Raw genomic sequence first — 27630 nt, 5'->3', positions numbered from 1 at the left:
TCGTATCTCCATGCACACAGCGAATAGCCACGATGTCCCCACTGGGTTGTATGTTGGGTTCCCAATCTTGTGGTCTAACCACACTCTGGCTACAGCCCGTATCCGCCAAGGCCATCGCGGCTTGTCCATTTACTTTCACCTGGCAGTGATAGGGTGGCGCTTCTTTTGTGGCGTACGAACAGTAATAGTTACGAGCTACTCCAATTTCCATCGGCTCTTCCTTTTGGGGGCAGAACCTCGCAATGTGCCCCATTCCACCACAGTGGAAACACTGGGGTCCAGGGGTGGGAGGTCGTAGGATTGGGGTACCGGGCACGAGGGTAATATGTTCGGGTTTTTTTACAGGAGGTCGAGGGGGTCTATGGGTAGTGTGTCCTCCAGGTCTCCACGGTTGGTCTTCTCTCCCCTTTTGCACTTCTTATGCCCGGCTGTAGGCACTGGCTATTTCCACGGCGGTCTCTAAGGTGAGATGGGCCTGCTGTCGTACCCACTTTTGGATGGGCGGATGCAGAGAGGCTAGGTACTGTTCCAAATAGATCTTCGCCATAATCCCGTCTTTATCGGTGGTGGCGGGTTTTATCCAGCGATCGGCCATGTCCTTCACCCGAAAATACAGTGCCCTAGGAGTTTCCTGAGGACCTTCTTTGATATGTCGCAATTTGATGCGATACGACTCGTCGTCTATTCCTAAACGCTCCATGATACATTGTTTGATATCTGCATAGGACACGGTTCCTTGAACGGTGGCAGCTTGGTATGCTGCCTGGAGATCGCCGGAAAGGAGAGGACCCAGATACTGACCCCACTTGTCCGCCGGCCAGGCCGCTGCCGTGGCCAGGCGCTCGAAATTGTTAAAAAAGAAATCAGGGTCTTCCCCGGGCACATAGCGCTGGAGAACCATAGATGGAAGAGTGGTAGGTCCTCGCTGATGACCCAGCACTTCGGTGAGTTTGTCCATAGCGGCTCCATGGGACTGGCTTTGTCCGGTAAGAGCCTGTTGAATCTTTCCTCGATCTTCCTCCACCACAGTAAGGAACCTTTCCATGACTTTCCCGAGATGTTCCTGGTTCTCGGCCATCTTCGCCAAAGCCGCCTCCATGTCTCCTATGGATCCCACTTCTGACACCACTTGTGGGAGGGCGGGTCGGATATACAGACGCGGAGGCTGAATATATTTTCCAAGTGAGAATGATTTATTGTCAGACAGGCCACTCTTTACTATGGGGGTTGGAAAGGTATCGGTTCTCGTTCCTGAAGAGGTACTGGGGTAACGCTGGTCGTCGTCTTCTTCCTCAAAGCTGGACCTCAAAGGTGTCTGCTTCGCTTCTTCGGCCGTGGTTGGTTCCTCCCGAAGGCTCATGAAAAGAAGAAACAGTGGGCCGTCAGTGTCAGATTCACTTAGATTTAGGGGTTACTTTACCCGTCACCTCACCCGTGTTTCTGTTTGGGTTGGTCCTGTTACTGGGAACACCGTGCCTCCGCTTTGTGCCGTAAGATGAGACCGACAGTAAGGGGAGTTTAGGTCATCTAAGTCACACTAGAACCGGGATGATTCGGCTCACACTAAGAAAAGAAAAGGAAAACAGACCAAAGGGTCGTGTGGGGAGTGGTACGTTTGGTGAGGAGGATTTTTGTCCGGTTTCTTGAGATACAAGCTCCGCCAGACACGCTCGGTGCTCAGGGAAACCACGGAGAGATGCTCAGGACAACAAAAAGTGCAGGGAAGAACAAACTACCAGTGCCCTGGGGTCCCGCCCGTGCCAGTTCCGCCCTAGCCACCCTCAGTGTCCTCCCGCCCTCTACCCTACCGGCCTTTCCCCTGGAGTGTCGTCACTCACCCGGCCCCGCCGCAACTCTCCAGAGCTGCGGCCGCTCCACAGCCTCCTCCGGGGAACACCACCAGTCCTCACTCCAGAACTCCTCCGGCTCCTCCGCCTCGATCTCGTCCTGGTCCGGTTCGCGGTCGTTCGTCTCCTCTTCTCCCTGCTCCACTCGCGCCGTCCTCCGTCTTCCTCCTGCTCCGCTTCGAGAGAGTACGTCCTGGTTCAGGTCTCCTATGAGTGGTGGAGCCGGACTGCTTCCGGGGTTAGCCCCTCCCTCTTGCCGCGTCAGGTCCGTCTGTAGGAAGAGAGGAAAGGGGGGTGTGGTAGACGGACGGTTCGGAACTGCGTCTCTAGACCTACGCTGTCCCTCTGGCGTTCGTATTCCCCGTAAACCAGGTGAGAAAGGGGTTGGACATCGTGGCCCCGGCCCCACCTCCTCACACGGACGTCCGAAGATCCACTACAAAAACCCAAAGACTGACAAAATGCACAGCTCAAAGACTATTGCACTTTTTATTACCCTTCTCCTTTGCCTTCTCCTCATGGTCACCTTCTGGATCATGGAGGAGAGCGCACCCGCTCATAAGACATTGCTGACCACCGTTCAACCTACCACCATGAAAGAACACCATCTGATCTCACGTTCACCCCAACTCTGAGAAAGGCGTAAGGAGTTCTGGAATAACTCTTTTGTGCAGTTGCTCCACCAACACAATCTTGCCGCCAATGCCACTAATTGCTGGATCTGTGGATTGCTACCACATGCCACTGGACACTCTATCCCTTTCATCCCTTCACCTTTTTCTGTCCATGGTTCCTGCCTCTCCTGGCTAATTCTCCTGCAAGAAAGCTACAAGGACAATGCCACTTCCGGCAAAACTGTGTCACACTTCTACCATGGGTTCTGGCTGAACAAAACTGGAAAAACTTCTGCCCCCTTCTGTCCTCTGAGATCAAACACTTCCTTTCATATGGACATCCCTGCCAAAGAGCGAGTCGAAATGCAGGTGTTTAACAACCCAGCCAGACCCACCTTTTCTTACCTCCGGAAACGAACGGCCGCCACCCTAACAGTGGCCCTATCCGTCATCAACATCACTGGACTTGTGTGCCTCGAAGGCCTGGGGGCGCAGCTGGTGGGCCACAGCTCCTGCCTCATCACCCGAACATTGGACTCAGTTGATCCACCCTCCTTTGTTACCTCCCCAAATATGTACTTCATCTGTGGTACTAAGGCCTACACCTGGCTTCCGAAAGGTTGGGGAGGCACCTGCTACATCGCTTTTGTCCTTCCTCCGACATATGTGGCTCCAGCAAACCGTCACCGACAGAAACGTGCCAAAGACATTGTGCAAGCCGACTCCACCGGAGCACAGTTCATGGACGCAGTAAAAGGACTTGTTCCACTTTGGGGCCCAATGGCAAACAGCCGTGCCATCCGCCACTTAACCCAGGCAGTCGAAACAACAATGAACATTACGGCTGGCATCCTCACCAACAACACCGCTGAGCTACAGGCCGTCCGCCTGGTGGCTCTTCAGAACCGCCTTGTTCTAGATGTGGTTCTGGCTGACCGTGGAGGAGCATGCCGCATCATTGGATCCAGCTGTTGTACCTACGTACCGGACAACTCACCCTCAGTCTACAAGGCGATCGAACACTTCCACAGACTTTCCTCAGAGATTCATCAGGAACAGGAAGGATGGTCGCTTGGGAGTTGGTTTGGGGACACAATAAAGAGCTGGGGGTGGAGGTTGTTTTCGTGTATCCTAATACCACTCGTGATACTATGTGGATGTTGCTTGGGGATTCAGTGTCTGCCACCTGTATGTTCGCTTTTTATGAACTGCATCTGCCCTAAGACTTTGAACTTTGAAGCGGAACGAAGGAAAGCCCTGTACGAGATAGAAGTTTGTAGTATTATGGGGATAGATCCGAACTAAACAAGCTGGCGAGATATGTTAAAAGGGAGGACTGTGGAAATTTAGCTTGCGAACTGAACATTATCTGTGCCATCTTGCCTCTCCCCAGCGCCACGCACAGAAAACGCACGGCACCCATTTTAGGCACCCTGGTCTCTCTCCCTGCTCATTGCCAATCGCCAGCGCGTCCCCCTGGCGCTGCGAGCATTCCCCCGCGCGCCGGCCACCCCGCTCTCTCATACACGGGCCATAAACCCTCTCCTTCTGCTCGACCCTGCCATGGAACCACATCCCACGCCTGACCGACATCCCATACATGGTCATGCATCTCTTTGATAACCCCCTTCCTCTGCGCCCAATTGTCCGAACCGATCCCAGGCCATCACCTAGCCCTGTGGATGCAGTTTATTGCCCCTACTGTAAGGGAAACACCCCACATCAAAGGGATTACAGTAGATCAAGGCCCCCCACCCCCTGAGATCCGACCGGTCGCACACACCCCCGGGAATTGGCGGAATGTCCAGCTGTGTGATAGCCATCTCCTACTGTGGATGGGGTGGGGACTTCCACTGTAGATATGTGTGGGAACGAGCTTGAAGTGGGGATTCTGAGGATGTTCTTTCATGTATCAAAGCGATCTCAAGAATGTGCCATGTATGATAAACCTGCAATAAAGTCATAAACCTGTGTATAAGAGGCCAGGCCTCCGAGATGCAGAGAGAGCACCTTGTGACGATACCTTGCTGTCTGATCTGATGTGTTCTACTCCGACGGAATAAAAACTTTGTTTCCTGCCTTCCAGTCTCCGGCGCCTGCCTCTTTTGTTGGTTAAATCATCGAATGGTATAAGAGGCGATTACCGCCGGGCAATCCTTGAAAGGTTATCGACTGCAACTGCCGCTACCATTTAACAAGGTGATCATAGGTTACCCATGCACCGGCCAAATAGAAAAGGAAAACCTCGGATTGGCTGGGTACATTTGTTGCTATGCAGAACAATCTTTGGCAAAGACAAAAGGTCTCACCTTTCCAATGGTGTGTCCAACCGCCTGGCTTTGCTGATGTTGTTGCACTTTGGCAAACAGTAACAAGCATTTGCATAGCCAATAGGTCTCGCTTTTGGGACCTTATAAGTATTTAGTTATGCAGCACAATATCCTTGATGCAACAACATCAACCGTTGCATGGCTAAACACTTATAAGGTCCCAGAGGTGAGACCTATTGGCTATGCCAATGCTTGTTTAATTACTGTAGCCACCACAGAGTATTAAACAAAAGCGTGGGATAAGCCCAGTGGGCAGAGCATCTTATAAAATCCCCCAAAAATAATCCACAGGGAAACGGTGGTTCAGTGCCAAGAACAGACAAGGATGCTTGCTATACAAATCCACAGAAATTCCTCTAAAAACTTCAGTTGCAATGCAGCGCTAAAAAGACACTGAATGGTGTCGAGCAAAGCAGTCAAAACACCCCAGAATGCACTGCTCCTGGCCTCATTAAGGTGTCCCCGTTGATGACGCAAGGTGCTCGAGCTTCGTAACCCTTTTGCTTGTTAAAGGGGGGCGAAGGGGCACAGCAATGCTGGGAGACGACGGAGGCGAGCTATGGGGGTTTAGTAAGATTTCATAACATCTGGCAGGCAGGGAGAGCTGAAGCAGAGTCAGTCACACGTCAGGTCCGGCTGTCATCCAACTGTCCCTGCCCCAGCCCTACTTGCCTCTGGGAGCCACCGGCCTGCCGTGAATCTCCAGATTTCCATGCAGGCTAGTAGCACTCTGGCACCAGCGCGATCTCTGGAGAGCGCCTCAGGAGCAGGCTGCCCAGAGGGCACAGCCCGCGTCCCGGGGGAGCTCAAATTGCACTCTCAATGAGGGCTTCAAGTGGGATGAAAAAACAGGGGGTGGGAGGGTGGGCCTCAAACTAGCATGGCCAACCGAATTAAGACGTGGCTTGAAACATGCAAGCTAAAGATCTGTGCTTAGCATAGTGCGCCACCTGACTTAATTTGCTGCTTCTGTCATTGAATCTGGATATATAATACAAGTAACATTACACCTACAAGCCAGGAGTATTGGCTTTGTCAATAGTTGTTAGTTGCACAAGATAAATAAGTAATAACTATATTGAAAATGCTTCAGTTCTGAAATGAGACTGTGAAAGAAGTAGGACAAGTCTCTTTGAAGTAACATCAAATCAGTGAAGGGAGGTATTACTGCAGATTTAACATGTTTTCATCATGAGGGTGAGGGCAAAAACAGAGAGCCCAATGGGGGTCAGTTCTCAGCACCTTCTTTTAAGAATTGCCGGTGCTCAGCACCGGCAGTACCCGGCCAACTTAAAGTCCTGCTCTCAATAAAAATGTAACTCCGGTATAATTACTCACAGGAGTATTCTGTTCAAATATAACCTTTTTACTGAGCAGGTCTTTATGTTTCAAGAACAGTTATTTTCTTGTTTTATTTCAGTGTGTGCAAATGTGTTTAAACAGCAAGTGGGCATGAAAAGATGGCAAAAGCCTGTGCGATCTGGCAGTTTTGCATTATACACTAACCTGCAGGAAGGGGTCAAGGTTAGGACAGGATAGGGAAATAAGAAATGCCACAGAACATATCCCATCGCTTGCAAGAAACATTGGAGTGCGGATTTAAAATACGCTTATCATTGTGATAATTGCCACTGCTGCCCAAGCTTTGAACTAATGGTGGTTCGCTTAGTTTGTGAGAAGTACCTCACATGAGTGGAGATCCTCTCAAAAGGAGTGCAAGCTGCGTAGAGATCGGGAACCTCTGGTGTGCTTGTGAGTGCATGGAGCTTCAAACCAGCAGAGTCCATTGCTCACAGGCGTAGAGGACTGTACTCAAATCAGCCGCCTCTGCATGCACTTTTAATTTCGCTCCAGCAGTCAAGTGGGTGCTCAAATAATGCACAAGGCATCCGGGGGGGGGGGGGGGAGAAGATAGCGAAGAGAGGGGATATATATATATATATATATATATGGGGGGGGGCGCTATGTTAGAAGATGGGTTAAATTGGCACCACGCTTTTTGTTTTCCAGTTGTTCATCTTCCTTGGGATGCACTGTGGGGTATTTCATCACCAGTTGACGCAGATGACCCACGCAGGGACACTAATCAAAATTAATTAATGTGTACTTGGTCCATGCACCACAGAAACAAAGATGTGACAAGTACTGCCCAATGAGAAAGCGACGATGCCAACAAGTGGTAAGCTGTGGGTGGGTTCATGCGCATTTATTAGAAAGAAGAGTCTCACAAGCTAGAGCGTATGCTCACACAGGCTCAATCTAACAAGTAAAGGCCAGACTCGAGAGAAGAAATGGAGATAAACAAAAAAAGCAATATGCTCAAGTTACAATAGTTACATACCCCTTGTCAGTACTTGTTATCTTCCAGACATGCTGTTAGGACAAATACTCCGCAGAATGTAAAAATGTCTTCGCAGCAGAGGAACACTTTGTACATGGTTACCAAAACCACCTTAAGACCTCATGTAGATGTTAGAAGAAGATATTACAATAGATGAAACAAGGAGGGTAGAGGGCAGGAGGGATGTCAAATTAAGATGGGGAGCGCGGGAGGAGCGGAGGCAATGGGGAGAAGCTTACGGGCGAGCTAAAAACGCAGGCGAGAGAAGTGAACGCGGAAGACAGCTAAACAACGCGACGGGTCCGTGAAAGTGATCGCGGGAACGCGTTCTGTGGGCGGGGAGGGGTGGAGCGAGGCGTGCTGCATTGGGGAGGCGGAGCGAGGCGCGCGCGCTTGTGCGCATAATCACAAGCTGGTGGCCAAGCCTTTGGTAGCACTTTTAAAACCTGCTCACAAAATGTCTAGCAGAGTAGCGCATGTGCAGACTCAGCGAGACCTAAAAATGCCTTTTTGTCAATATGGGAGAGCATAGGGCAACAAAAAAAGCCACAGTTCGGTGCTGTATACATGCGCAGTTCTCCACACACAGGCATGTATTCATCATGACAAGTGGTGCTTTATTGTTTTTTTCTTACTGTTAACTTACTGTTCCAAGTTGGTGGGCGTAATCTAAGGGTGATAACTTTTTTGAAAAAAAATGTGTGAACACTCATCAGAGCTAAAGAAGTAGCTCGGCAGCAAGGCCCTTCAGAAAAAAACTTATTTTATTTTAAAAATGCAAAGAATGCAACAGAAGGAGTAGTCGAGCAATAGAGTAGTGGGTGGTAGGAGAAGTTATTGCTAGTTGGGTGGGACATCTACAGGAAGGAGGTGGAACAATGGAGAAGCTTGGCAGGGAGGAGGAGAATAAAAAAAATAAAAGCAAACCAATCCAGGGAGGGGTGGGGGAAGCAACAGACAACCTGGAGGGTAAGGATGAAGGAAGAACACAGACTGGGAGTTGGGCTTTTAAAGCAATAGACGAGGGAGAGCACAAGAAAAAAACATATAGTCCCATGTAGTGGTGATAGAAAAGGAAAAAAGGTGTTCATTGTATGTGAACAGTGGAAGAATACAAGTCATCCAATCAAAAGAATGGCGAAGCAGCTATGCTCTGTGGGTTAGGCAAACAAAAGAAGAGAAAGAAAGCCATCAAATAAGAAGCAAGCAAATGAGATTGACTGCAAAGTCAGCCAACGGTAAGCAAGTTCTCTGTGAGTTAAGTTACCGTCCACAATTGGTCTTTAGGTCTTTGTCAACAGGCAATGTTGTTTGTGGGCGACTCCTAAAAATTACCTCTCCAAATGATTAGATGCACGGAATAGAAAATTACCTCTCTACTAAGTGGAGTGTTTAAAAACTATACCCAGTGGAAGAGAATGGTCTAACAAGATAATATAGTTGTTGTTATTGAAATTATTAGTAGTAGTAGCAATAGCTGCAGTAGTAGTAAAGATGTTTTTAGATTACTAGAGCCTGCGGCATTTGAAGTTTTAAGTGCTAATGTCATTACAAATGGTTTTTAATAATTGATTTTACCCAACTGAACTTTTTTGTAGACTATTTCAACAATACTCAGGTTCCTAGGGACACAAGGTTACCCCTTTGACTTTAATAGGAGGTCATTACAAAAGCAAAGATGTTCACTAGGGTTACCCTGGTAACTACTAGTAAATAAATATTGTGGGCATATATGCAATAGCAGTGCAATGGGTGTGAACGCCCTTCAGTAACTCAATTATGTATACACTGGACTGCAGGAATATTCTTTCACACTCAGGCCCAGTACATCATATTTCTGACTGCTGAGAACTACTTCCGCTTTGAAACAAGGTTAGAACTTTTTCTTTGTAGCTGCTCAAAACGGGCTCAGCTGGTATCTACTTGAAAAGCCCTCCACGTGGCTATTCTGTGACCTCTTGGCTGGGTTTGTTGACCTTGCATGCTACTGCCTCAGCCTCTCCTAGGCAATGTTGATGTTGTTTCAAGTTTGCTTATAGTCAAGAACTGTCAACGTTTTGCAAATTGAGAGCTTAGATTAGTATACAGCAATGCATGTGTGTGTAAACTACTCAAATGCAATCTGTGTCAGTGTTGGACCTGACATCGTTGGCATGGTTTTCCCCCAACTTCTAGCCTACCATCCTCCTGTTTTTGTTGTCTTCGTTTTTTCAGGCCTAAGACTCTGCTCACTTTACAACTGACAAACCAGTATTAACACGCTTGTGCTCTCCCCTTTAAACAAGGTAATATTGGCTTACACCCTATTGGCAAATTTAATTTACTTGTAAGTTCTTAGTAAAGTGACACTACAGGTACATATGGCCTGTAAATTAAACGCTACTAGTGGCCTGCAGCACTGTTTGTGCTGCCCACTTAAGTAGCCTTTTAAACATGTCTCAGGCCTGTCATGGCAGCCTTTTTGTGCAGTTTAAACTGCCATATCGCCCTAGAAAAATAAACCTTTTGCCAGGCTTAAACGTTACTTATTAATAGACATAAATCACCCCTAGGGTTGGCCCTGACCAGCTCAGAGGGCAAGGTGCAGTGTATTTAAAAATCTGCATATGTACTTTTGACTTTTACATGTCCTGGTACTGAAAACATTTTTTCTCAATACTGTAAGGCCTACCTCTTCCATGGGATAACATTGGATTATTTTATTACATTTAAGTGCGAACTTTCAATTGGGAGCAAATAGGAATGTCGAGTTTGGTGTCTGAAGAGTTGTAATTGAAATCCCTCTTTAATGGTAAAGTCGGATTTTAAGTCACAATTCTGAAAATTCCACTTTTAGAAAATTGGCATTTTCTTGTCCGAAAACAAAACACACAAGAAACAAATGTGTAAACTTGTAAACTTGGGGATTTATAGAGCTCAATTGTTGCCCGAAGGCGTCCAAGCGCTAGGATAACCGGGACCTACAGGGAGCAGGGAAGGGACGAAAAAAGGAAACAAAAGTTTAGCAGGAAGATGTGAACAGGTGGGTCTTAAGTTGCTTGCGAAACATAGTAAGATTCTGGGTGGCTCTAAGATGAAGCGGTAGAGCATTCCAGGCCTTCGCTGCATTGTACATGAATGTCCTTCCGCCGGTTCTAGATCTATTTATTCTTGGAACTGCTGCTAAGAAATTCTGGCTGGAGCGGAGACTGCGATTTGGGATGTAGTGGGTGGTCAGATCACGGGTAATGATGGGTCCCGTATCCCAGAAGGCTTGGTGGGCTATACATAGTGCCTTGAACAGAACTCTCTGCCGGACCGGTAGCCAATGGAGGCTAGTCAGTCCGGTCCTAACTGAGTGCCTGTGCGGGATTTTAAGTAGAAGGCGAGCTGCGCTGTTCTGTACAGTTTGCAGCCTCCGAAGAGTGTATTCTGGTGCACCCAAATAAAGTGCGTTGTTAAAATCAAGACGTGAATGGATAAGCCCTTGAATGGCAGCCTGTTTGGCTTCCAGGGGGAGGAGGGGGAAGATTTTATTTAGCACTCGCAGAATGCCAAAACATGTGGCTGACAGTTTTGTGGCTTGGACATTGAAAGACAGTGAGCTGTCTAGCCATACCCCAAGACTTTTGATGGTACTTTTTGGGGTTGGAGGCGGTCCTAGGCATGGGGGCCATAGGGAAGGGGAGAGTGCCGGCTCTGAGGGTCCTAGGGGCATCAGCTCAGTTTTTTCTCCGTTCAGTTTCAGGGATGATGACGACATCCAGCTCCTCACTTCCTCCAGGCATTCTCTGAGCCCGCCTGGCGCAGTTCGAGATGCCTCCTGCGCCAGTGAGACCACCAGCTGCGTGTCGTCCGCATATGAAATGATTTTAATTCCAAATGGGCGGACGACACTAGCCAGCGGTCTCATATAAAGGTTGAATAGAGCAGGGCTCAGAGAGGAGCCCTGAGGAACTCCACAATTTAAAGGTCTACTGGAGGAAGCTGAATCGCCATCAAAAACCCTGAAGGATCTGTTCCCCAGAAAGGATTCAAACCATGCCCAAGCCTTATCCTTGATCCCCACACCGGACAGGCGGCTTAGTAGGGTGTCATGACACACTGTGTCAAAGGCCGCGCTTAGATCAAGGAGGATCACTGCCACTGATCCTCCCTGATCCAGAATTTTTCTCGCTTCCTCTACGACCATGAGGAGAGCGGTCTCTGTCCCCTGCTTAGGTCTGAAACCCGTCTGAGTGGGATCCAGTATGTGGTGGTCCTCTAGATAGTTCACTAACTGTTGGTTCACATATTTCTCCAAAATCTTGCTCAGCCAAGGGAGCAGAGAAATCGGGCGGTAGTTAGCCAACTCAGACGGGTCTAGATTGGGTTTCTTAATCAATGACCTAACCATGGCCTGCTTCCATACGGGGGGAACGGTGCCTGAGGAGATGGAAGAGTTTAATACCTCTCTGATGACAGGCAGGATGGTATGGGATGCTGCCATTAGGATGTCAGGAGGGGCAGGGTCGGCCGGAGAACCTGATTTGACACTGAGGGCTAGTGATTTTAAAGTGGGGAGATCTAGTGGGGGAAAGTGAGTTAAGCTATAAGGGGTGGAGGAATGTGACAGGCTAGGGGGGTTATTAGGTTGAGTAGACCGGTCGGTGTTTGGGGATGAAAAAGTTGAATAAATATTATTAATTTTCTGATAGAAAAATTCGGCAATATCATTGCATTGAGTGACCGATTTCTCGACATGAACCATAGGGGATGGGTTCGTTAGCTTTTTAATGATCTGGAAGATCTCTTTGGGTTTGGATCTTGCATTCAGGATTTTTTCGGCGAAAAACGACGACTGAGCTGCTTTTATTTGAGTTTTGTACTCGTTGATGGTTTCACGGTACCGGGTTTTATTATCCATCGATTTATCTAAGCGCCAGCGTCTCTCCGCCCTTCTACAGATACGCTTTTTTTCCCTGAGAGACTGGGTGTACCAAGGGGCGGTTTTTTGCGGCCGCTTCAGTACGGTCTTGCTCATTGGGAGAGTAGAGTCAAGAGTGTAGGAGATCCAGTTGGTATACGCCTGATTAGCTAGGGCGGGGTCATCCTGAATTTCTGGTTGTGAACTAGCCAGTTTAGTGCACCACTTATCAACCTCAAGGCGCGTCCAGGCTCGTCTTAGTTTGGTGGTGGGAGCCGGAGGAAAAAAATTGGGAGTGGTCCATTTGAAAGGGATTAAGAAGTGGTCAGTCCAGGGTAGGATAATGCCTGGGTCCACTGTGATCTCAGCGCAATTTGAAAAGATAGGATCCAGTAGATGGCCTTTTTCATGGGTGGGGGAGGAGACACGTAGAGTAAGTTGTAGAGCCGCTAGATCATCTGATAGACTAGCAGCTGAAAGGTCGGAGGAGGAGTCAAAGTGTAAATTCAAGTCGCCCAACACAGTAAAGCTAGAGGATGTGCTGACTCTGCTGGCCACATTCGATGGCAGTGTTAGAAGAAACTGCTTAGGGGGGCCGGGCGGGCGATAAATTAAAGTGCCTGAGAAGCAGATGTTAGGAGAGAGGTTGATGTTAAAACCCGTGCTCTCACAATCCGAGATGGTCTCAGGAGAGAGTCGACAATGATATTGATCCTTATGGATGATAGCAAGGCCTCCTCCTCTCCCTTTTGGCCGGTCATGCCGTGTTATTTGATAGCCGGTGGGGAGGGCCTCTACTATCGCCGGGTTGGACTCACTGGTAAGCCAGGTTTCCGTAAGGAACAATATATCCGGGGTATGCTCTTCTATCAATAAGGCCATTTCGGCGCTATGCTTAGGCAACGAGCGGCAATTTAATAGGAGCATTTGAAATACCTGTGTGACCGTTGTGCGCACGTTAGGTTTGAGAGGCGCAGAGCAGGTAGGACAGGTTGAAGGGAGATCCATGGCTTGGAAGGAGTGCCGAGAGCATGTGTTAACGGGAGGCCTTAACTTGTAGAGAGTTGCTAGCGAATAGCGTCTTTGTGCTGACAGCTGGGGGGCAGGGGGGGTGGCCCAAGGCCCGGACTCGGCGCGGACGAGCGCAGACGAGCTTGCCTTATGCGCGCCTTCGGCGCGCAATCGTCGCGCCCGCTGCGCTCGTCCGCTGCGCTTCCGGAAAAGACACATGCTTTATGGTAGTGACGGGGTGAGTAAAAGGGGGCGTGGCTGTAGTCGTGGGCGTGCCTCTGGCGAACCGGCCAATCACGCTACTGCAGCAGAGAATCCCTACCCACGTCAGCTGCTTTGAATTGCTGAGCGAGGGAGAAGGGACAAGAACGCCGATTAAAACAACGGAGCAAACAATGGTGACAATGCAAGATTAAAATACTAACTATTCCCTACTCCCGGCTGTGCCTCAGGAGTTTTAGTTCTAAAAACGCAGCGTTCGAGGCCAGCGCTTGTTATAAAGCGAAGGGGGCGTGGCTGTAGTCGTGGGCGTGCCTCTGGCGAACCGGCCAATCACGCTACTGCAGCAGAGAATCCCTACCCACGTCAGCTGCTTTGAATTGCTGAGCGAGGGAGAAGGGACAAGAACGCCGATTAAAACAACGGAGCAAACAATGGTGACAATGTCCCTTCAATAGATTCTCATATGTGAAAGCCTCACATCCTAATTTGAGGGTAATTTCCCAGTCCAGGATGGTTTCAAATGTCCAATTCCTGTGAATAGGACCTAGAGGGTATATCATAAAAATACAAGCAATGGCCTCACACACTCCCCGAGTGTCAGGCATCATCATCGGCTATCCCATGCTCACCAGAGAATCCTCTTGTGGTGGCAGGCCCTTGTGAAACACTGAGGAAAAGTGGAAAAAGAAGAGAAAAAATAAATAAATGTACCATGGTACAGCAGTTTGATTTAAAAAAAAATCCTTACAAATAAATGATAAGCAAGCGTGTTTTATTAATTGGGGTTAAATATGGATGGTCAACCTCTCTGCAAGTCTTACACAGTTTTTACAGGACTCGCCCTTGGCTTTCCACAATGGATTACCTTTGCCGTTTAACCAAATGACCCTTTGTATTGACCGACTGACCTTAAGTTTAAAAGTGCTGTAAAATTCTGCCACTCCTGTAAATTGAATGATATGAAGCACCCTAGTTTCCAATACTTCTTGCTCTCTTGTCTGTGTGTTCCAGTTTGGAATCCTTGCTGTTTCTTTGAAGACATGGTCCACATCAGCCCTGGTTAAATACCTGGGCATGTCTGGTATCAAACATATTGGAATCATACACCAACACCATTATTACTCTTTTTTATGCATCATTAAGAGAATTAGCAAGTTGACTTAAAAACGTACAACTTAAATATCCAACATCCAATGTGTAAGAAAGGCCAGTAAGCACTGCCTTAACACAGTGTTGTCTTTGCACAAATGTAGATCGTGTGGCAATGAATGGCCCATAGCCAGACCATCAACTGGTGAGTGAGCCATCCACTATGGGTAGAGGAGGGCAACAACAAAGCTGCTTCGTTTTGTGACAGACTTAATCATCCTGCTCTGTAGAAATAGGGTAAGCTTTATAAACACCGAACTGAACAAAAGGAATACAGTTTAAAAATGTACTGAGATCCTCTCAACTTCTGAGCCTGGTACTGGTAACAGTCCAGATAACAAAGGGCTGTAGTTTAGAATTATATAGCAGCTTGTGAGATCACATTTTATATGTCACAGTCTTCATGCTTTCTCTCCCAAGATCTCCTCCCCAGGATTTCAGTGAAGGTCATATCCAGTGCTTCATTGCCCAAAGCCCTGCCCAGAAACCCACGACCGGCACTATTATATATCAGCGTACTGAATGCCAAAGCTGCGTTCTCTGGAAACCCCCTCATGCCTCTTTATTTGACTACCAGACACCGCTACCTGTTTATCTCGTTCTTGCAGGTTCCTGCTCTCTCCCTTTGTGGCTGTTTTCCCATCTTTCTCCTTTACTCCTGTGTGTTTTCCCTCTCTTGTTCCTGGAAAATGTCCTTTGAGGCAAAATAAGTGCCATACGCCAAAAATGAGTGCCGGTGAACCACACCGGCTCAAATTAAGCGCTGATCATATCACCAATTTCTTGCCCAATTTCAGCCCGGGATTCAGAATTATTTATGCCCTTGGCTCGAGTCAATTCAGTGTTGGAAGTTACTTACACAGGTTCCATGCCGTACTCTTTTCTGTGTACTAAACCTCATTTAGGAGTGGACATTTTCACCAATCGTGATTTTGTGACTCAGGAATAGGCGCTTGTTCTCATAGATGAAGGTTTCTGTGCTACTAAATAAAACCCAGGGGCACAAATATGTTTGTGTGCTGGCACTCAGGAGAAAAGTGCACCAATGTCCCGTATCTCCGCGTCTGAAATGACTAGCACATTTATTGCATCGTTTACTTAGGAGATTGATTGCTAATGAAGGCTATTAAAGCTGATAAAGGCATAGCTATGTTTCTATGTCTGCAAATAAAGGCAGGCATGTTTAAAACAATTCCTTTCAGACCACAGTGGGAATGCACAGCCTAAAAGAAACGGGATAGATGATGTGTAATTTAATTTGAAAACCTAATTATAATAAGATAAATGTCGCGCACAAGATTTGCACATACAGTTGAGTGAGCTTCTAGTGATATACGATTTAAATAATGCATTTGCGATTTATCCTAAGAGTGCAATCTTGCAAGACCATGACACGTGTCCTTCTCTCTTGTAGGCCGTTCGAAGCTTCCAGGTGGCGCTGCACATCTTCCCAGACAGCCGAGAACTGTGGGAGGAGGACCTGTCCTGGGCGCGGCAACTTTTGGAGAAGAAGATCGGGGCAGAGAAGGCAGAGCTGCCAGGGGCGGAGGACAGAGCTGCCGCCGCCCGAGATCTGATTCCAGACTATGACTTTGAAAGTGATGAGATCGTGGCTGTCTGTGCGGCCATCGCGCAGCAGCAGAAGGCGGCACACACAGATGACAAGACAGTGCTCATTATGTCTGCGTCGGGCACGGTGGAGACCAGGACTGAGAGGTTTGAGAATGCCACCACCCCCGACAAGGAGATGTTCATCAAAGCCAAATAAGGCTCACAAAGTGGTTCCCTGGAGGCGGCGGAGGAACTCTGGATTGTTTGCGTCAGAGGTCCTGTTGCGGAATATTGTAGAAAATACATGTTTTATAATTAGTGATTCATATTAATGCTCTCTCTGTTAATTTTACATAGATGTTATGTAATAAATACAATATACAAAGAAAAAAAAATCACATTACTCTACTTAGTGCTCAGGAAGGGCTATTGCTTCGTAGTAGCCTCAGCAGAATAACCGAGCATTGTTACTACTGTTCCTTCCAGCAACCATTTGTATGGAAAATCCTCGCTGAAGAGGTCTCGCGATGGTTTGTGCAGAGTGTACCCCTAGTTCCTACTGTTATATCTGGTCTCTAAAAATGTGCTATACCCTTTAGAGCATCTTATAATGAGTGGATAAAACACCATCTCTGCTTTCAAAATGTTCAAAAGGAGATTCCTGTTGCTCTGGGCTGACACCAAGCTGTAGATAGCCAATGTATCGTACACATCTGTAAAGTCATAAATTAATCAAGAGTAAAGCAAGCATCGTCGCAAACAGGTCACGGTTTAGCAGGTACATGGAAATATTTTTGTATATATTATGATATATTTCTATACAGCGTATGGTAAAAGGGTCACGGTAACAACAAGAACAGTATGTTGTAATTGTACCTTAAATAGTATTTCTCTTAAATGTGTTCCATATAAAGTTGAAGACAAATTACCTAGAGTCCTATCTGAGTGGGCAGTCAGCCTACAGATACAACTGAGTTTGTTCTGAAATGGTGGTGCCGTTGATGAGGATACAGCGTACAGCTGAGCTATTTCCTAAATGGTGCTGCTGTTGATGAGGATTTTTGTTCTTGAAATTTGAAGCCTGGAGGAGCTACGCCATAGAGCGCTTCAAGGTAAGAATATGTGAAGCATTTCGAATAAGAATAAAATTAAAAAAACAATGTTGAATTAGGGACCTAGATGTGTGTGCTCCTTTGTTGTTGAAAGGAAGATTCTTAACTTGCTTTATTGAGGCTTTCAGAGATTGATGGATCATGCCTGAAAGAGTGAGCATAATTAGAAAAGAAATGAGGTGAAATGTACTGGACCTGATGGATATACATAGATATATAAAGGTGTTCAATACCAATGAAGAATAAAGTTCACAGTCTAGTTAGCGATTGCATTACGCCCATTGTGCCAACATATCCAACCAGCCATACAGATGCTGGAAGTACTTTAAGGTAGAACGAGTGGTACCAGCATTGAGCCATTCAGACTAAGCTACATAAAATGTGAATAAAGTGGTTTGAAATAAGAGGAACCTAAAGAGTATTCAACAGGCGGTAAAGAAGGAATGGGTGTCTGCAGCCGGAGGATTATGCAACAAAAAGAAGCTTGAACTGTGGTCATCAAGGCTGACATACACTATTCAAATGAAAATGGCCGTCGTGTCACTGCACAAACTAGGGAGACAAAGATAGAGTGATCTAGATCTTGCACTCTTCCAGGAAGTGCTACTGAGTGATTTTGATTCCCGCACATAAATAGAGTGCTTTAATGTTACATGAATTATTTTCCAACGTCAGAACAGGTGATGAGAATGAAATGAGTTATGCAATGGTGAAGTATCTGCGAAGTGTTGAAACTAGGTTGGTAAATCCTGCCTGGTGCCTAGCTGCAGACGTACCTCAGGGTGCTCCTCCCACACCTCTGGATCTTGATGGTCATCTCTTGAACTGAAGGAAAAACACCATCCAGTGGCCGGGTGTTGTTTCTGAGAACAAGCTGGCAAGTGAGAATTGTACAACAGGTCTTTATTGACTGATCCTGGTCAGCGCAGTGAGCTCCATATTCAAGGGAACTGTCCAGTTCATATATTCGGACCAGTTTTCAATGGTAGTTTATCAATTCATTAGTCTCATACATCGATGGTGATGTAAAACTCCATATTCAGTGGACATTCCCTGCTTTGAATTATAGACCAACATTTCAAACCATACGGGCAAACCTGTAGATGCGTGTTACATTTCTTAAGAAAAGTTGTCCAAGGATTATCTATATATCCCGACACCTGTGCTCCCGTTGCTGCATTCTTAGCACCTCCGAGCCCTTCTGCTACATTCTTGGCACCTTCAGGATCTGTTTAAGAATGAGAAACACATTTTGTATTCTATATTCAAGTACCATCAGCAGTGTGTGACTCTGTGGAGCTTCATCAACGAACCAGTCACCTAATCTTCAAAAGTTTAACATACTAGCTGCTTAAGATCCTGGGTGCCTTACATGGGACATGTTCATATGTTAAGAGGTGTGGCTTTGGATGTGTTCTCAACCTATGATTCACAACAAGATACATGTATTTTCTCACGGCCTAGGAGTAGGCCCCTTCCTGTCAGTTTCCAGAGGTAGAATTGCCTATTCCCCTCCATGAGACATAGTTTGTCTTAGTCAATGACACTCTGGTCATGTTATGCAGCACATTTGTTTAACACCCTCATAACGTAGATGGTACTGTGGTTTATTGCAATCTGTCACATTGCGAGGAAATCATTAAATGCCCTTTTTGTGTCTTCAGAATGTGTATTAATTGAAGGGGTAGCTTTACATACATTGGGTGTACAAGGTACAGTAAACCTTTATCTCAATCCTTGATTTTTTCATTTAGAAAAAATATCTAGTTAATCAAGCCCTATAATGTGCTGACTTTATTTGATCAGCGTGAAATTATGTATTTGTATCTCACCAGATCTGTGCACATGCCTAAGGTCTTGCAAAAGTGGCAGTGCAGACTAGACATTAACAAATAAGCGTCTGGCTCATGTCCCTTGGTCTTAGCATTTCAATACACTAGTTGCCTGATAGTTACTAGTCATTGTGACATAAAAGACAGCACTGATCACCAGCCTGTGGTGAATGTTGGAGAAGTCTTCCGCCTTTAGAAGTTGTTTGTTGTAGTGTAAGGGTCAACTTCCATCTAATCTCAAATCAAAAACAAGTATTCTCCAAGCGGGTGCCACCTGCGACACAGCTGTTTAGTTCGGAGAACTTTGAGCTTATTACCATTGTAAATCAATAAACTGAGTTCAGGACTGTTATTGAGTGTTAAAGGTAAACATGGAAACAGGCTCAGAAGTGAAGGAGTTTGTCCTGAGTTCACGCCCCTTCACTTTGCATCAAGAGTCAATTTGTTTTGACTCTCTTGACCCTCAAAACAAGTAACTCGTAATCTTTAGCCCTGTTTCTTTTTTGTTTCAGACTTAGCTCCTGACTTTTGTATTTTTTGCAGTTTCACCCCAAAGGTATTTGAGTGTTACATGAGCACCAGTTATATTCCACAGGGCCAAATCCTTTTTTGGGGCACAGGTAGAATAAGTGATTTGCCCAGAATCATAGGATGTTGAGCGAATGCCGAGACTCGAGCTTGGCTCCCTAATTTCCCCAGTTCCAAATTTAGCCAGGGCCGGACGGGCTGTAGCGGGCATCGGGCATTTCCCCTGTGGGCCGCCAGGGTGGGGGCCGATTTGTGCCCCAGGGGGACCGTTTTTGTTACCCGGGGCCAGGAATAACAGCCCCGGGAACAAAATCGGCCGAAACCAGTCTTAGAAAACAGCTCGGGCATACCCCCTCTCCCCTGGAGGGGGAGCCGGCTGAGCAGTTTGACAGGGCCGGTTTCGGTTCCCGGTCCGGCCCTGGATTTGGCAGCTCTAGCGGTTAGCCACTCTCCCCGCCCCTCCTGACGGAATTGTAGAGAGAAGGCCTTCAACTTTGTTTATTGCACATAATTGTTGCCTTGTTCTATGCCATTCTTTAAGACTTGGGCTTGTTCTTTCACTTACAACTCTTACTTCCCCTCAGTCTTCAACTCTTGTGCTGACCGCCCAATTTGCAAATTAATGCTAGTTTATTTCTGTTCATCAATTGCCTCCAACCTTGACCAGCGATACTTTAACCTCAACACTCCTATCACAAAACCTAGATGCCTTTTTACACTTGTGAGTTTTTTTCTCACTTCATTTATTTTCTTTACTTTCTCCTAGCCAAGTCATTGCAAATGCAAATGTTAACAAACTATGTACTGAATTCCACTTGAGGATTTGGAGCCTAATTTACAATGCTCACTGATTGTACGTTGGACATTTGCTCTCTTACCATTAGGTTTGAAGTAAACTTCTGACTTCGAATATTTTAAGATCTGGATTCACAATGAAAAGTGTAAAAATATGGGCGGAGTTCTACCTCTGTGACTAAACTTACTTTTGCCCTTTTTTCTATTTAACCAAACAGATGTAATAGTTGCCTGAAAAGCCACGTCAGGTGCAGATTTAAATGCAAACTCCCATGTCATGTCACATCTTGTGTGAGTTTTTCTAGGCTGCCTAATCGCCCTGTGTGGAGGTCTACATAGACTGAAATTGTGCTCAGTGGGAGGCCATCCCCCCTTCCCATCCGGGAAGAGGAGTTTCCACAGCACTTGGATGGAAGAAATCTCTGACAAATTCCATGGTGGGAGTGGGGCCAGATATTAGTTTGTGTCGCCTACAAACATATATGTTTGTGGGAGTTCACAAACCAAAAAGGCAATCCAGTACTTGAGTCTCAACCTCCTATCCCTTGCATGGGATTTACTTCTGCAGATTTCTCTACACTTGTTGGGGGGAAATAGGCTGTAGTAAAACGATTTAGGCATGTCACAAATGCCTTTGCAAATTTCTGACAGCAGTATATGAAGGCACTTTTTGCCACAAACATAAGCTTATAAATGAAAATGTCTGCATGGATTGGGCCCTTAGAGTACTTCATGATCTCTACGATAGTCATAAAATACCTGTAGTACTCAAATGTCATAGATTTACACATGCACATTTTTTATTACATGAAAGATTCAGCATTGGTAAATGTGAGACTCAAATATGGTTTTATACAGTTTGTTTTCCTCCATGGTTTGAATATTGTTTCCCGTGGAATAATACTGACACCTTCACTCCCAATAAACATGGGGATTTTCTTTTGCCAGATTCCCACCATAGAAATGGACTTACTCTTTCTGTTAAAGGAGCAAATCTATGTGATTTCCCAAGGTGGGAATTGCTTTGCTTGCAAGGTGTTTGTGAATACCTGCAAACATACAAATGTGTGGCACGTTTGCAGACTGCACCACCGAGAATTCCTGGAATTCTTCCTCCAAATCTAAAGTTCTTAATGCAGAATTTTCCTCTCATTGAGCAAATGTCCACAAAATATGTATACCCTACAAATGTAAAGTTCTGTAATAAGCTGGACATAGTAGGCAAAAACGTTGCAGACCAGCCTTCAAGTAGATTTTAAGTAGCCAACCAACTTCTCCTAGTAAGGCCTTTGCTTTCGCAGGGCCTCCCCCCAGCACCTATCTTTCCATCACAGAATCTCTAACCATTTTTTTGCTTTCCTCAGTAAGAGTCTGCTTGGTTCCATTCAAAGAAAACCCAGAGTCTTCATTTTTTGTTAATGGCCGATACCCATAGACATGCACATTTTCTGTTCAGCCAATGTTACCCACTTTTCTATGACTTTAAAATAAATAATCACCCCGGCTAAAATATTACTTGATATTGGCTCAAACTTTTAGCACTACGTTGTACGTCTGCTTCCATTTACCTCCACAATAATATTTATCGTTCTTCATTACTACACTGGGCCTATGGATTTAGTATTCCCATGTACCCCAAAGAGACACTCTTTAGTGGACCTTCTTTTATGTTTGTGTTTTTAACATTTTATCAGTCTTTCATCTTAGCCCAGATTGTTCTTCCTTCAGTTCTACATTTTATTAGGTTTTTGCCATTGACCTGAATTTGTTTTTTATTACTTTGCAGACTTTGACTTCTTAAAGCACCGATTACCCCACTATCTCTTTCAAACTACAGCATGTGGCTAGCACTTTAGCCATTTCCTTGTTAGCTGTGTATTTGTTTTTGTACATTTGTCTTGTCAGATTATTTTGTAATATGTTTTCTTATTCCACTTAGTGTGGTGTGTGTAGGCCAAGACTGGAAAAAATAAAGTTGAAAATAATGTTGCAAAAGTCTTTAATGTCCTTTTTTTTCTTTCTTTTTTCATAATATCCAAAATCCTGTTATTTTGATGTACTTTTATATGTAGGTAATAAATTGTCTTCCACCTCCATTGTGCTGGGCGGATCTTGCTTCCACTACCTTTTTTATTATTTGCCTGATTCGCAAAAGGCATTTTGGAATATGTAAAGTAGTACTCCAGTAGTACTACTTAATGTACTACAAAATGCAATTCCCAAACCTATGGCGTAGATCTTTGCTGCTACTAGAAAAGGGTTTAGTAGAAAATATGGGAGGGGCAAGAGGGAGTTTTAGGAGAATAATAAGGGAAATTTAAGGAGGGATTGATGGAGGAATATGCTAAAGCAGAACACACACCCACATGAGAATAATACAATTGCTATTCACAAAATGCACTTCTAATTGTACTGTAATATTAATAGGGCCACAGGAGGCTTAAATTTACCCCAGCCCAGCCTTGGAGGATAAATATGTATATATATATATGTGTGTGTGTGTGTGTGTGTGTGTGTGTGTGTGTGATGTAATTGTTCAAGCTAAAAAAAATGAGCATTCTTAATGCTAAATGTTATTTTTTTATTAATACACTGAAATTTAAAAGTAATAATTGTTTAACTATGTTAAATAAGTGTATCAATTTAGTAGCATTAATTGAAAACATGATACATTAAATAAAAATCAAGATGTAGGTCATTTTAATTTTAAAGAATCGTTTAAAAATAATATGAAAACAATAATTTATATTTCTATTAATTCACAATTTAATACAACGTTAATTTAAGGACGTAGTGTGTTACAATTTATTCTTTAGATACTCCTAGGTTTGTATTATTTGTTTAAAATTATTCTACATTTGTATTTTACAATATTTAATTAAAAAAAAAAAAATACAGTTTATAGCATTTCTCTGTAGTTTCCTATTGAGAGATCTCGGCTCCGGTAGTGCAGAACTTCACAAAAAGGTGGAAAGTTACTACTTGAAACTTTACACACATACATTTGTTGTAGGAGTCTCCACCCCCTTCACTTGAATGAGTGGGAGTCCTAACTCTACATCTAGGAGTAAATCTTTATTTGGAAATTATGACTAGCAAAATAAGTGGACAGTTATTCTTTGATGTAGGGGTAGCTCTACACGAGTATGACTACACATGCAAACTTTCTTTTGTAATTTAGGCCCCCTGTATTATCTGCTATTATGCTTTAATATTCACCCCACAGTAAATTTCTGGGTTGTAAGCACTGCCAAGTATGGGTATTACATGATCAACATCTCATTAATGACTTCATATCCATATAGAGAGTTTCCTCTTCTCCACAGTCATGAGTACATGACACAGTGGTAAGGGGCTGCAGCAGGCCCAGTCCTTTCTGGGAAGAGGTTAAAGCAGCAGGCAGGTCCTATGTTAAACTCATTCTGCATCATTAAGGGCAGCTCTCTAGTAACTCTTCCTCTTATACTGCAGTAGCCATCATGAAGCTTTAACGTACACTCACATTCCCAAAATTCAGTCAGTGGGAGGCAGGATATGATATTTCCTCCCGTTAAATGATTCAAAGAGGATATGCCGTTTCCTTTGTTTCCTCCCTGACCCGCATTCCTATCACATCAGAGAGATTGTCAGCAGACAGTTCTAAAATCTTGTTGAAAGAAGTCAACCTTCTGCTGGTCAAGAGTGTAAATGAGTGGGTTCCGGCTTCGGAGAGAGGAGAGCGGGTTACTATTCACGCTACCTCCACATACTGAAGAAGGATCGTGGCCTCAGGCCATTGCTGTGCCTCCCCCTAACTGAATGCTTTTCAACTTGAAGAAAAAGTCAGGATGTTCACCGTCTTAGATTCTTTCTGTTCTGGACCCAGGAGATGTAATGGTGTCCCTGGACTTGTAGGCCATGTATTTTCGTGTACCCAACCTTTAATCCCCAGTCATTATCAGCAGTTCATAGCAGTTCATAGCAGAGTTGAACCACTTCCAATTCACTTTTCTCCTTCGGCTTTAGTTCATCCCCTATGGGTTTCACGAAAGCGATGGCAGTAGTTACTTCCCACCTGCAGAAATTGAAAATACATGTGTTCTCGTACCTCAATGGCTAGCTGCTCAAGGTGGCTCACTACAGTCAGATGCAGACTACTCTGGTTGATGGTCGAACTCCTGATATCCTTGAGTTTCTCCATCTGGCAAGGGCTACAGCCTGGCAGAACAGAAGCTGTGGTAGGAGAGAATGAGGCACAGCATACTCCGCCACCATGGAATAACTCTTACCAGCTGCAGGTGATGCACCTCTAGGCTGATGTCATTGACTGGGAGCAGGGCCTGCTCTACTTGCTTGGCGTGGAAGTGGGGGAGCAGCTCCGGGTCCCGGAAAAGGAGGGAAACTCGGAGTAGACCCTTCGGGTTCCGCACGGATGGGGAGAAGTCGAAGAGCTATGATGCTTCTTCGACTTCTTCTTGTGCTTCGACTTACCTAAGGAGTGCGAAGACTTCGAGGACGAGTGGTGGTGACTCCACGACCAGTCCCCCAACCTCCCACGCGACCGGGACCTGGATTGGCGGGGAGCATACTGCCGGGCCTTGAGAATCTTTTGGGACCGCTTCCGCTAAGACTTCGGGTTCATGGTCCAGCAGTCTGAGCACGACTTGGGGTTGTGGTCGCGCTCAAGGCACCACAGACACACGCGACATCAGCTTTCGGCAGGACCCGCAAGCCTTGAAACCGGGCATCCCTAATTGCACCAGTCGAAGACTCAAAAACGGTGGCGACAAAAGTTGCAAAAAGATCAGTCAAAAAGTGACTGTAGGTACCGCTCTCTCCGAATCTGCGCTGGCTGGCGCGTATAAAGAAAGAACTGACATCAGCATGCGAGGGCGGCGTCTAAGAAGCTACTGTCACGTCATCATCCCGGCGACCACGACGCCAATGACAAACACGGAGCCGACCAACGCCACCTTTTGACATGCAGGGGTACTGCTGCCGAAAAAAATCTTCGGATCCAGTCTGACGTATGGGGGTAATTTTAAAAGTAAGGAATCTATAACTAATCTATGTCTCTTACAGATATATCGTTACCGAAGTTAAGTAACTTGTTTATATATATTTGTACTGTAATTAGTGCTGGGAACTCGAATTGCTGTGTTATTTGAGCACGACGTATGGATGTGCTATGCTGCTATGTGCAACAGCTTTTGCAGGAACTTTTAAGTCTTCTGCGAGCTTATTACATCACATGGTTGAAGACTCTGTGAGCGTAAGAGACATTTCCCATTTGGTCTTTCTCTTAAACTATGGGGAAAGTTTCCCACTGTGAGGCTATTTAATGTCACAAGTTTTTCCTTTGTAATTGATTTGCTCGACAAATGAACTGCGATTACGAGAGCCAGCCGTATCATATTCAAATGCACTTTGCACTTTATGAGTGATATGCCCTGCAGCTTATGCCTACATTCATTTTCAGCAATTCATGTTGGAGTTCTCACATGTACGGCACTTTGAATGCATGAGCATCATAGAACGGCGTATGTTGTTCTTTTTTAAATCCTGACAACATTTGGGTATTTACATTTTTAGCCTATGGTCTACAACTCAGCGCGCAACAATATATATATATGTGGAGTTAGCTTTAACTTATTGAGTTGATCATGCAGTGCATCAGCACATAAACACAATTCAAGGGTAATAAGATGATTAGTCTCAATTGTTATATATATTTTTATTGCTGTGATAGGCACAATATTTTTCCATCATTATTGTTTTCCATCTTTACATACTATATAGGATGCTATATATGCTGCTTTTTACCATGAGCTGTATTTCTTTCATGTCTATTACCCACATACCTTTTCCATTGTTATGATATTGTTGTGGTATATAAGAGTTTTAAAAAAAATGGTGCCAAACTAGATTGATAAAGGCTGCTGTGACAGCCGAAACCCGTCTCTCTTGGTTTCCTAGGCAGAGGAAGGCCTGATTAAATAAAGTAGCTTTTCACTTTGCAGCTTCGTGTGTGTGCTCTCTGCCTGTTGGGAATGGGAGGTGTGATATATACACAAATTTGGTGTAATTCCGTTCAGCAGTTCGGACTGTAGCTGCGATTAAAGGTTCCTATGGAAAATCGCATCGGGAAAACATGTTTTGGGACCCCGCTTTTTTCTCGACCCCGCTTGATGAATCACCCCGAGACTTTCAGGATAGGGGCGGATCGGAGCGCCCCACCAGTTTTGAAAATTTAGCGAAGATTCGTCAACCGGCGCCAAAGTTATTCTAAATAGAATGTTTGGGATTTCCTATGGATAATAGGTCCTAACTATAACTACCTACTGGCGACCGCCAGTAGGTAATATATATTTATATATATATATATATATATTCACTGAAAAAAACATAGGTTTTACAGATGTTATAGTTAGGAATTAGCATTTAAAAAACCTTAGAAATTCACTGAAAAAAACATAGGTTTCAGGGACGTTATAGTTAGTTGGACATTTGACTCGTATAAAACCAGAGAAATTTGCCCGTTATAGTTAGTTGAGCTAACTATAACTCGTGCGTCCGCAATGCACTGATGATGACATCACATATTACATCACTCATGACATGATCAGTGACACCACTGATGACATCTCAAATGACATCACCGATTACATCACTGATGACATCATCTAGTGAATGTGTGTTTCTGTAAAGTTTAAATATTTTTCATATATATCTATGCCAAGGTGTATTGAAGAAAGAGTGAATTTACAAGTCCCTGACTGGATTATTTAGTAGGTGCGTGACTGACTGTATAAGTGAGTGAAGGAACATGTGTTACTGAATGTATGGGTTAGTGACTAAACTGTGAAAGCCTGTATTAGTCTCTCAGTAGGTGTATAAGCGGCTGCATGGGTTGGTGAGTAGCTACGTGAGTGTCTATATGGGTTATTGATTTGTTGTCTGAGTATCGTTATGAGTGTCTGTGTGGGTGGGTGGGGGGCTGTGTGACTCTATGCATACATGTCTGAGTGGATGAGTCATTGGTTGTATGGATTCAAAAGTACATCTGGGAAGGGCTGTATGGGTGAGTTACTGTGTGTATGGGTGTGTGAATGAATGTCTCACTGGTATATGTGTGAGTAACTACATATGTTTTAAGGCAGTATATGTGAGTGTTGGAGTATATAAATGACTATACGTGAGAGTAAGGTATTTGAAGAGTGGGTATATAAAAGAGTGTCTGCTTGTATCAGTGATTGTATAAGACAGTATGTATGTCTTAGTATCTGCATAAATAAGTGATGTGGTGTGTGTATTAATCACGAAGTTGGTGTGTATAACTGCATACATGAGTAAATGGGTATGTGATTGATTCTTTGCATGATTGACTAGGTGTGTGAGTAACTCTATGGATGAGTGGCAGACTGTGACTGTATG

The 27630-nt window shown here is 45.0% G+C and overlaps 1 protein-coding gene across 3 annotated transcripts in view; it reads left to right on the top strand.

Annotated features, from left to right (window-relative positions):
- The window catches only part of TTC33 (tetratricopeptide repeat domain 33), a 925632-nt gene extending 903417 nt beyond the window's left edge, over window positions 1–22215 (top strand). For all 3 annotated transcript variants that reach the window (XM_085631161.1, XM_085631162.1, XM_085631159.1), the window contains one exon: window positions 15814–22215. In XM_085631161.1, the coding sequence (XP_085487287.1) occupies window positions 15814–16167 (354 nt within the window). In that variant the 3' untranslated portion in view covers window positions 16168–22215. The remainder of the gene's footprint in view (window positions 1–15813) is intronic.
- Window positions 22216–27630: the final 5415 nt, after the last annotated feature.

Source organism: Triturus cristatus, chromosome 2_1, assembly GCF_964204655.1.
Source record: "Triturus cristatus chromosome 2_1, aTriCri1.1, whole genome shotgun sequence".
Taxonomy (NCBI): domain Eukaryota; kingdom Metazoa; phylum Chordata; class Amphibia; order Caudata; family Salamandridae; genus Triturus; species Triturus cristatus.
Note: the sequence above shows the minus strand (reverse complement) of the source record. Positions and strands in the feature narration are given on the sequence as shown.